Source organism: Panthera leo, chromosome B2 (assembly GCF_018350215.1).
Source record: "Panthera leo isolate Ple1 chromosome B2, P.leo_Ple1_pat1.1, whole genome shotgun sequence".
Taxonomy (NCBI): domain Eukaryota; kingdom Metazoa; phylum Chordata; class Mammalia; order Carnivora; family Felidae; genus Panthera; species Panthera leo.
In genome coordinates this window covers 132,110,015-132,122,265 of record NC_056683.1, presented here as the reverse complement: position 1 = coordinate 132,122,265, position 12,251 = coordinate 132,110,015, and the positions used below count along the sequence as shown (strand labels likewise).

The 12,251-nt window shown below is 35.8% G+C and overlaps 1 protein-coding gene across 6 annotated transcripts in view; it reads right to left on the bottom strand.

The window, feature by feature from the left end:
• Positions 1-12,251, bottom strand: part of STXBP5 (syntaxin binding protein 5) — a 168,461-nt gene that overhangs the window by 108,558 nt on the left and 47,652 nt on the right. For all 6 annotated transcript variants that reach the window (XM_042940033.1, XM_042940035.1, XM_042940037.1 and 3 more), the window contains exons 5-6: positions 6,543-6,677; positions 4,265-4,328 (exon numbers count right to left, since the gene is read on the bottom strand). In XM_042940033.1, the coding sequence (XP_042795967.1) occupies positions 4,265-4,328; positions 6,543-6,677 (199 nt within the window). The remainder of the gene's footprint in view (positions 1-4,264; positions 4,329-6,542; positions 6,678-12,251) is intronic.

Below are 12,251 nucleotides of genomic sequence, written 5' to 3'. Positions count from 1 at the left end.
GTTGAAAAAAAAAAAAAAAATTAAAAAAAAAATACTGAAATAGGGGCGCCTGGGTGGCGCAGTCGGTTAAGCGTCCGACTTCAGCCAGGTCACGATCTCGCGGTCCGTGAGTTCGAGCCCCGCGTCAGGCTCTGGGCTGATGGCTCAGAGCCTGGAGCCTGTTTCCGATTCTGTGTCTCCCTCTCTCTCTGCCCCTCCCCCGTTCATGCTCTGTCTCTCTCTGTCCCAAAAATAAATAAACGTTGAAAAAAAAAAAAAAAATTAAAATTACGTTCCATTATCTCTCCACTTTCCCCCACCTCCAATACCTCTCTCCTGGTTCAAGACACAAAGTTTTTTTTTCTGGTCTCTCAGTCTCCCGACCCCAGTTTTGCTCCTTTTTAAACTCATTCCCTATTGTAGCTAGTGTTTTAACAGTTCTAAAATGCAAACCTGATTATGGAAATGCATGCTTTCATTTAAACTTTTTTATTGTCTTACCATTACTTTTAGGATAAAGTCCAAACTGAGTAATATGACCTGTAAGATTTACTATGGTGTGACTGCTGCTTACCTCTCCAGCTTCGTCCCTTGTCACATCCCTCTTACCCAATACACTCCAGCACATCTCTCCGTTCATGCTCTCTTACCTTTGCTGCCTTCCCACCTGGGCCACATTTCAAGGTCTCCCTCTTTGCCTGACCAATCCTACTAACATCTAGATGTTGTTTTAGCTATTACTTCCTCTGGGAAGCGTTCCTTGACCTGCCAAACGTAAGTCAATCCCATTCCTATGTCCTTCAACAGCACTCTGTACATTTTTTTAATCTGAAGGATCGCTACACAATAGTGGCCTTTTCCTTAGCTGAATTTTCTTACTGACTATAATACTAGCCTATTTAGGCAAGGACTGGTCTTATCTTGTTCACCACCACCGTAAGACACGGAGCCTGACTGATATGTTGTAGGTACTTAATATATTTTGGGAGGGAATAAATAAATTCCAGAATGGAATGCATGTCCTTGCTTTACAGACTGTCCACTATCAAACCTCTTCTGCCCACAACCCCCGAACTTGGCTTTTTCAAATCTCAGTATTCCCTTTGTTTGAAACCTCCTTCTCTTTTATTCTCTGAGTGATCTTCTATTCATTTTTAAGTCTCAATTTAGTGATGCTCCCTTGGGTAAGCCAACTCCCCACTTCTCTAGATAGACTAAGATCTTCCTTCTCCTATGCCAACACATGCATTTTCATCTGTATGTCTCTAATATCTATTATATTGCCTAGTACACAGAAGACAATAAATATTTGTTTAATAAACACATAAATGACTAGTAGGTAGCTAATAGTTGTAATGTAATCTGGGGATATGAACAAAGTCTGGGGCGGTCCCAATAATTTTAATGAAATAGCAATTTTGTGGGTTTCAGACTTCAGGGGTATCTGAAAAGACAATCATTGAAGCTAACAAACTTTCCCCCACCTTGTCAGGAAGTATAGTTAATTTTGCTAATACAAACTGTCCTTTTCTAGACAATGTGAGATACATACTCCTTCTGGAAAAACTGGTATTTGTTTCCTTTACCTTCTCCTAGTCCCTCTAAATACCTTAAGACATGTAATATGGCATTTTCTGAGGGGGAAGTAATAGAGAAACTTCAGGAATAAGAGATGGAAAAGGATAAAACTTAAGAGTTGATATACAGTGTAAACAGCACGGGATTGCTCAGGACATAGGTCCCTTAAGCTCTCGTCTTAGATTTGTTACTTAGTAGCCATTTAACATTAAGGAAGTAATTTTATCCATCCAGATGTTAATAACATAAGAGGGTTATAGTAAGTTTTAACATCTCTAGCCTGCTCTAATATCCTAAGAATGTTAGAAATCTGTGTCAACAGGTTAGACTTTAATCCCCATAATCTCCTAAATATTATAAAAATAGAAGAGCTAACTTAAAAGATATGGTATTTAAACATGGAAAATTCTTTCAATATTAATTCCCACTAGAATCTTTTCTCAGAGATGTTAATTTACATACTGTTGAGCAGTTTCCTTTTATTTTCTTCTCTCCTAAAAAAATTAGTGGGCACACTCAATATGAATGGGACTCTCTGCAACATCAATAACTCTGGGGATGGAATCAGAACGATCAGTATTCAAAATTCCAGCTCTGTCGCTATCTAGCTTTGTACCTCTGGAACACGTAATCACACCAAGTGTCTGCCTCAGCATCTGTAAATTCAGGAAGACAACTAACTTACAAATTGTTAAGAGGATCGAATAAAATAGTGCATATAAAGTAGAAAGCACGGTGCCCAAAATAAAGCAGAATTCAGTAAGTGGCAGTCATTACTGTTACTATCCTAAGTAAGTTTACACTAACGCCTAACCTTCCCTAGCCAAGGCCTTTGCTTACTGTGGTGGCATCTCCTATAAGGTTAGCTTTGAAGGAATCTGCCCCGTCGCCTTTCTTTAGTGACACAATGTTACAAAGATCTTTGGAAACAGCAGAAGAGTCACTGATACAAAGTGGGCTTTTCTATTAGAAATCAAAGGTTAGACAATATAAACTAGTCTAGTACCTTAATATTTCAACAACGTTTAGATGAGATTAACTCTGGAAACTAAGGAGAATAACATAATGCCAGGTTTCAAAAAGTGAGGATGATACAAGCAGCTATACGTAATTTATTTATACAATAAATTAAGTATATACTGAGGAATTACTATTTCTATGTCAGGTGCTATGGGAAACATAAACCTTTGTAAATCTCTCTATGCTCAAGGGGTCTCTCGAGCACAGGGGACGTGAGATATGCACATATTTCTAATACATGGCAATAGGTGACAAGTACTGTAAAACTTGCACAACTAAGGTGCTAATGGATTTGAAAGTGAGAGAAAGCATTTTTAGTCAGGATTAACAGCAAAGATATCACGAAAGATATATATTTAATCTAAGCCTCAAAATGTGGGTACGAATTCAGCAGACAGCATTCAGTGGAAAAGCATTGCATACAAAGGGACTCCCATACAGGAGGCAGGTAGGCAGCAAAGAACAGCTCACATCTGGGAAACAGTAACTATTTGCTTCAGCAGAGCATTCAGGTGAAGGTGTTATGAAAGACAGTGGAACCTAGGAGCTATGTTTTAAGGAAACTGTATCTTGTGAGATACTGCAGAACCACCGAAAGCTTTTCAACAAGGAGAGCAATAACATTAAAACAGCATTCTAGGAAGACTGATCTGGAAACGACTCATGAATGGGTTGGAACGCTTGAACTACAGTGGCCGTAATGAGGTTGAATAAAAAACAGACACTGCAAAGAAATGATTGAAATGACTTAGTGACTGAGTCCAGAAAGAAGGGAGGGAAGTTTTCAATTCTCTTGCCATGCCTCCCACCTAAAGGCTTCTAAACAAGTACCTTGTATCAAATAAATAAAGTGTAGATATAGGTTACTGTAACTTGCTTCCTGTGAAGTTTCTCTCAAAGCATACATTTGTATGATTACAAGCTAACTCCAAACAGTAGAGCTATGCCTTTGTTTTCCCAGTAGCAAATAAAAGAATAGTGTTATACAACACACAGGCTAGACCACTCCCATTAGTTGAGGAAAGGAAAAACCTTCACAAAATCTAGAAGTTTCATCTCACTGACTTTTGATAGTGATAAACTTCCTGGCGTTTATGTAGGATGATATCATAAAACTATTTACGTAAGAGATTCATGGAAAAGGAATTTTTATTTTTAAATGTATTAACAAATCTAAACAATAGCTAGATACTGACTATATGAAAGTGGTTTTGAGTATAAAAAGTGAAATAATATTTTAAAAAATCTCTACATTATTAATCTAAGCTATCTATGAAGAAAAACTGAAGAGTGAGGAGTACAGAGACACCTCTAACATAAGGCATTATGTGCTAAATGCTACAAAATTTGTATAAAGTGTTAAAAATAATTCGAAAGCAAAGAAAACTGTTTTTGCCAGATTTCCACAAAATCTTAATATGCCAAAAATAAATAACTTTGAATTGTACTTATTACATTTTATTTGCCTTAGGGTTTTTTTGTGTTCTTTAAAATTATAAATGATTCTTTCACTTGTTCTTCATAATATTTAAATAAACCAGTAAATGTCTATGATGGACAACATTTGTTAGAAATGTCAACTTTGCAAGGTAAATACATGTGGCACTAGAACAGTTTGCATATTTTTTAAAAAATACCAAGATCCATGCATTTAAATAATAAGTCATTTTTTAGGAAAAAATTCTACCTTTCCTTCATCCATTGGGTTATCACTTATATGGACAACGGGTCCTGGGTGAGATTTAGATGACCTAAAAAAGAAAAGTTAGCAAGACTTTTTTTTCTCAATTAAAAATTTCAATACAACTATATATTCATTATAATGAAACCAATGAATGGACGATAAAGATGTATTTATAAAGGGTGAGAACAATTCAGTAAGTAATTGGTAAGAAATGTATAGTTCTTACTATGGATCAAAATAGGAATCAGAGGAAAATTTGGGTGGGGGATGAGTTAAATAGGTGATGGGGACTAAAGGGCCACTTGTGATGAGCACTGGAAGTGCCCAATCACTATACTGTGTAGCTGAAACTAATATTACACTGTATGTTAAGTAACTGGAATTTAAATAAAAACTAAAACAAAACATAGCAATCAGAGGAAAAATAGTGACATTGATACAAATCCACAAAATTTACAAGTACACTTTCTGTATAGGAATATTCAATGTAGTATTTTAGCACAAAAAAAAATCTATTCTCATGGTAGAATTCTCAGAATTAATATTTTTAAATAAGCATCATCTAAAATATTGCTATCTTATTTTACTCAACTCTAGCTTCCAACTGGAGCATCCATAGTTCCATAGTTCACCCACAAAAAAATAGGAAAAATTCTATTATGTTTTTTAACAAAACAACAAAACTAATGCCACTGTACATGCTCAGAGAAAAAGAAGTCATATAGATAAGAATGGAGCTGAATTTATGCCCATACAGTAGGAATAAGCACCTCCCTATTCATAAATTCCAAGGGTTGAGACACCAGCCCACTTCATGAGACCTTTGTGAAACCATACAGACGTCTATCTGCACCAGGCCAACCTAGTGGATGTTGTGATCAACTCAAAGAACAACCACAAAAACCCACACCTTGGACCAAGGCACTGAGATATGATAACATTACTGCCACAGGAAGAAAAACCAGGCTTAGTACATTATAATAGTTGACCAAGACGTTGCTTAAGAGTGATGCCACAAATTTATCCTTATGTCAAATTCTGTGGAATGCAATAATACAGAACTATTTGTTTAAAAACAAACAAAAGATGGGGCACCTGGGTGGCTCAGTAGGTTAAGCATCCGACTTCGGATCATGATCTCACAGTTTGTGAGTTTGAGCCCCTCATTGGGCTCTGTGCTGACAGCTCAGAGCCTGAAGCCTACTTTGGATTCTGTGTCTCCCTCTCTCTCTGTCCCTCCCCCACTCATGCTCTGTCTCTCTGTCTCTCACAAATAAATGTTAAAAAAAATTTTAAAAGCAAACGAAACATCGAAAATGAATTTTGTCAATGTCCATACATTTTTATTTTTATGTCTAAATAATATGAGAAAAAACCTGAGATAAGATATAAAGATAAGAGTTGGGGTGCCTGGGTGGCTCAGTGGTTGAGCATCCGACTTTGGCTCAGGTCATGATTTCACAGTCTGTGAGCTCGAGCCCCAGGTCAGGCTCTGGGCTGACAGCTCAGAGCCTGGAGCCTGTATCAGATTCTGTGCCTCCCTCTCTCTCTGGCCCTCCCCCGTTCATGCTCTGTCTCTCTCTGTCTCAAAAATAAATAAACGTTAAAAAAAAAATTTAAAAAGATATAAAGATAAGATTCTAAAACAAAGTGCAAAGTTAGTGCTAAAGATCCTTAAGGCCTTACAGCTGAACCCTGTTTTTGTTGCTATTGTTAAATGAAAACAATCATCATATCAAAATTAAGGATTGTTAAATGAAAACAATCATCATTATATCAAAATTAACAAATTGTCAAATTCTGCAATATTATATTGTAAACATTTACATTATATTTGTCAGTTATTTAAACATATCAAGTACCGGTTTAGATCAATGTTTTCTAAACACTGGTGGCAACCCATTAGTGGGTCATGAAATCAACTTAGTGGGGTATGACTAACATCTGAAAGAAAAATAAACAGAAGATAAAAGTACAGAAAAAAAAATGGGAGTGTTTTTCACCTAATAATTGTTTCATTAAACTTATGCTACAATTGGTACATACATACACAGGTTTATATATACATATGATCACATATCTATCTATCTGTATATATACAGAACATTTAAATGTACAAACTGTTAATAGTATAATATTTAGAAAAGGCTAATAAATCTGTGTTTAATATCAAGAATGTCTGACATATTTAATTCCACACGGATTTACTCATTAGCTATTATATAAAGATATCATACATGGTCCTGATACTTTCAGATATGGAATATTTGCTCAAACTCACAGTTCAATGGCTTTATTCCACATAATGACGTAGCCTGAGAGTGTGAAGGACTCCACATTGACAATATGTATATTACCTCGTTCAGTGCCCACATAGAGCCACTTACTCTGGAAAGGCAGATGGCAAAATGTAACCCTGCAAGAGAAAATATAACCAAAAAGGAAATTAGAAAAACGTCTGTAACTTTTGTTAATTGTATTAGAGGGTTAATCATGATGTCTAATTTAGGAAAGGTAAAAATGATATGAAACCAGATTTATCCACTCATTGTGGTTAACATTTTTTTTAATTTATTTTTTTAAGTTTATTTATTTATTTAGAGAAGATGAGTGGGGGAGGGGCAGAGAGAGGAAAAGATAGAATCCCCAAGCAGGCTCTGTGTTGTCAGTGGACAGCCTGACACAGGACTCGATCTGAGATCATGACCTGAGCTGAAATCAAGAGTCAGATGCTTAACTGACTGAGCCACTCAGGGGTCCGTGTGATTAATATTCGACATACAAATTCAACTTATATGTCAAACAGAAGGCCTTATAGTAGATAGACATGATGGCTTGACAGAAAGAAGATGAGTTTTAAAGTTACCATGTGTTTCAAATCTGGCTATGTCATCCACTGTGTTACTTTAGGCGCATCACATATTTAACCATTAAACCACAAACCATTAATACCCACATGACCCTAGGTATTATTACATTCCTCAGGAGTTATTAAACACACTCATCTATCTCAGTACCTGTGCTTACCATTCCTTCCAGGCAAAAGGCTCTTCCCGTTCATATTTTTCTTCTATTCAAGATTCAGTTCAAATACACCTTTATTCAAATTGGTAGCCCAATAATTTTTATCTCTATCAGGCTTGCCTTGTTAAGACAGTTAAGGTCTACCTTCTTCAGTAACTTGTAAGCCTCAGGGAGTGCAGAGATCCCCTATTCTCACACTTAGACAATGCTCTTCTCCTATGTCATAATGATATGACAGGACTTCATTAACAAATTATAATTTACACGCACATATTAAGGTTTATTATCATTCCAGTAATTCCAAACACTTTCTATTCCTAGATCATTTGACTTCAAGATAAAGAATGGAAACTATCTTGTCCTTTTTGTAGCACTTATTTTTAGCCCAAAAAATTAGTATGTTATGAAATCATATAATGCTAATTTTTTTAGACTACCTATTTATTGTGCCTCTCAAAATATATTCAAATTTTCAATAGAACAGCACTTCAAATAACATATAGTAATAATCAGTACTAGGCCATCAATACTGGTACTAGGTTTTAAGCAAGATATAGCATACACAACATTGTTATTCCCATGAACACAATTTCATTACAGAAAATTTTCAAGATGAAAATACTTATCAAATAAATGTACATGCAACTCATGGTCTACCTCCTAGAGGGAATGTTCATTTAAATAATTATTTAAGGTTCATCGTCTGTATTTCTTGTTGAGGGTTTTATATAATAACATGTCATATTTCTAAGGGATTTTCTACATTAAACAAAGCACAAAAATGTCTGTTGCATCAGAAAAACGTTTTATAGTCCCATATGACTTCACAAAATACTAAGCAGTCCACAGTACCTTTCTGAAAACTCCAGGGCCATATAGGTTTCAGAATTCTGAATTTTCTGGATTTCAAAAAAATATATAATGCAAATTTTGTAGATCACCTAAAATGGCAGTATCTCACAAACACATTAAATATTTTTAAGGTATGATTTTTGGCAGTTTTTTTAACTGAGATATAATTCACATGTAATATTATATTAGTTTCAAATATATACAATGAGTCGATATGTGTGTATATTGCAAGATGATCACAGCAAGTCTAGCTGAAATATTCATCACCACACATATAGTTAGAAATATTTTTTCTTAGTTTAGAACTTTTAAGATCTCCTACTCTCCTAGCAAGCTTCAAATATATAAAAAGTATTATTAACTATAGTCACTGGCAGTTTCTTAAAAAGTTAAACATACACCTACTGTATTTAGGTATTTACCCAAGAGAAAGGAAAACATAATCTATACAAAACTTGTACACATGTTACAAACAGCTTTGTAACAGCCAAAAACTGGAAACAATCCAAATGTCCATCAACAGGTAAGTGGTATATACTCATAACAATAGTATTCAGTAGTAAAAAGGAATAAACTACTCATACATGCAACAGCATTGATGAATATCAAAATCCTTATCATGAGGGAAAGAAACCAGATAAAAAGACACATTGTACAATTCCATTTATATACAACTTATATGCAATACGAAAGGCAAACTGAACTATTGTAATGGAAAGCAGATTAATGGTTACCTGCAGATTGCAGGAGCGGAGGCTAGAAATAGAAGAGGGGAGGGATGAGGACAAGGAAATATTTTGGGGTGACGTGTATGTTTGTTATCTTGATTATGGTGACAGTTTCATCCGCGTATGTATGTGTCAATTTATCAAACTGTACACTTTATGTGGAGCGTATTATATGTTTATTATACCCTAAATAAAACGGTTTTAAAATTTTGTGTTTTCAGAGATTTATGGATTTAGCAATTATGCATATAGATTGTGATTCTGATAACACATAGGCACAAGCTCTGGAATTAGACTGCCTGTATTTAATTTCCAGCTCTGTTACTTATCAAGCATGAGACTTCTGGTAAACCACTTAATCTCTCAGAACCTCAGTTTCTAAGCAGTAAAGGACATCTACCTGACAGTGTTCCCCTGAGTCTCCAATAAGACAAAGCATGGTATATGCTTAACATGGGGCCTGAAGCAGAGAAGTGTTCAATAAATGTTAGCTAATTATCACGTGATAGTCTACCAACTAGAAGTTATAGGCAAATTTTAACTACTTAAGCTACATAAAAGTACCAACAGCAAGCCAAATATAAAATGAACGATGCAATAAACATCATAAAAACAACCACTTCATTTGAAATGTGTTATAAACTAAAACATGAATAGAGCTAAATGTTTTGAAAATTCAAAAATAATTTCAAAATAAATAAGCCAAAATAATGATTGGCTCACAAAAAAAAAAAAATCAGAAATATCTAACTTTCCATCTTTTCCACTATTATGCAATTTTCCTTTATTCTTCACTCTAGAAAAGCAGTAACTAATGACATTGCTAATACAATGACATGACCCATCTTTGATTTTAATACTAACAAAATTGTTTAAATAATATGCTTAAGAAATTTAAACTTATCTTAAGGCCAGAGATTTGTGATGTATTCATACAATATTTTCTGTTCCCAGTGCAACAGCATACTGTTTCTTAAGTATTTAAAGAAATAAGTATAAATTTAAAGAATAAGAATAAATAATTAAGAATAATAAAAAAAGAATAAATAAGCCACCTGGGTGGCTCAGTTGATACGACTTCAGCTCAGATCATGATCTTACAGTTCATGGGTTCCAGCTCCACACTGAGCTCTGTGCTGACAGCTCAGAGCCTGGAGCCTGCTTTGGATATTCTTTCTTTCTTTCTTTCTTTCTTTCTTTCTTTCTTTCTTTCTTTCTTTCTCTCTCTCTCTCTCTCTCTCCCACCCCCCCCCGCCCCTCCCCTGCTTATGCTCTCTCTCTCAAAAATAAATGTTAATAAATGTTAAAAATTTTTTTTTAAAAAGGAATAAATTCTTCAATGTTCAGCAAAAAATCTAGAACTTTTCCCTGGATTCACCTTTTCAGTATTAGCTACCATCGTAAGTTTTTTCTCAATTATAAAACCAACTGACACTGCTGAAAAATTTTAAGCATCTTTGTTTTCAGAAGTAAAAACTACTACTTAACATTTTAAGAAGGGACTTAATTAAAATGTTCACTTAATGATCTGGCACCAAGGCTTTAATATGGTCCCTAGAATGAGTCTTATATAGAAATAATGGGAGTGTATTTGTACAATGTACCAAATTTAAAAATTACTCTGTACCATAACTACCCTCATTATTTGACTCATTTGAGAAGGAAGAAAGTCAAGTCGTTTTTATCACAATTAAACTGACAGTTTCTTAATTAGCAAATTTTAACGGCTCTGAATATGTGGGAATAGGAACAGTGAGAAAACTAAAATTCCATGCAACCAAATAAAATACCATGCCACTGATTTAGGGAAAGGCCAATTGGAGCACTTAAAACTATATATACATATTATGTGTGTGTACATATGTACATGTGTGTATGTGTGTATATACATAGAGAGAAGAGAGAGATTTGTTGTTAATGTTTCTAAGAAAGTGGTCCATGATAGAAATCTACTATTTTTCAGTAGTCATGAAACAAATGGCACTGAATAGCTTTCAGACAAACAGATTTCAAATTTAAAGAGTCCAGATCAACAGATACAAAGAAACACTGAAAACAGGAAAGTTTCATCAATGAACTAAGTATCACTACATTACTATAGTAATGTCCCTCAAGAGATCTTCTCTCTCTCCCTGTATCCCGCCCCTTATATGGTCTCTCCCAACACTGACTCTAGGATCTTGTGACTTCCATTGGCCACTGAGACACGGGCAGCTGTGCCACAAGCAGGAATTTGAAAAGCACTTGCACATTCGGCCTTGACCTGTTTCTTGTGCTTTCAGAACCCAGGTGACGTATGATGAAGCCCAGTGTAACCTGTTGGGAGAATCTGGCCCAGCCCACAGCCAGCACCAACCACCAGACATGTAAGGCAAGCTAGATCACCCAACCCAGTAGAGCAGCCAGATAACTGTGGTTGCATTAAGTGACTACAGGGAAAGACTGCTTCTGCTAAGCTCGACCCAAGTGCTGACCCACAAAATCATGAGCAAACAAAATGGCTGTTATTTTAGCTTCTCAAGTTTTGGGATGTTTTGATATGCAGCAATAGATAAGTGACCTGTTATTTAGTACAATCCACTCAAATAAAATCTTTTTACTTGAAAAGCTATAAAAACATAGAGGAAAACAAATCCTATTTCTAGAATTAAATTAAAAAGACCCCAGGAAAATTTTAAGAATGCCAACAGTGCATTTATCATGAAGCTCAAACATTACCTTTGACTGAAATTAAATTCCTAACTATTGTTGTTCATATACTTTTATTAGAAAGATTTTTTTTTTAATTTTTTTAAATGTTTAACTTCTATTCTGTTTTGAGAGACAGAGAGAGACAGAATGTGAACGGGGGAGGGGCAGAGAGAAAGGGAGACACAGAATCTGAAGCAGGCTCCAGGCTCTGAGCTGTCAGCACAGAACCAGATGCGGGGCTCAAACCCGCAAGATGTTGATTATGACCCGAGCCAAAGTTGGATGCTCAATCAACTGAGCCTTCCAGGAGCCCCAAGTGTTTATTTTACTTTTGAAAGAGAGACAGGGAGAGTATGAGCACGGGAAGGGCAGAGAGAGACTGGGAGACAGAGGATCTGAAGCAGGCTCTGTGCTGACAGCAGAGAGCCCAATGCGGGACTTGAGCTCACAAACGGTGAGATCATGACCTGAGCCGAAGTTGGACGCTTAACAGACTGAGCCACCCAGGCGTCCCAAGATTTTTTTTCAATGTTTATTTCTTTATTTTGAAGGACGGAGAGAACATGCACATGAGCACATGGGGGACAGGCGAAGAGAGGGAGAGAGAGAATCCCAAGCGGTGTCTGTGCTGTCGACACAGAGGCCGATGCAACATTCTACTTCACAAACCCATGATGAGATCGTGACCTGAGCTG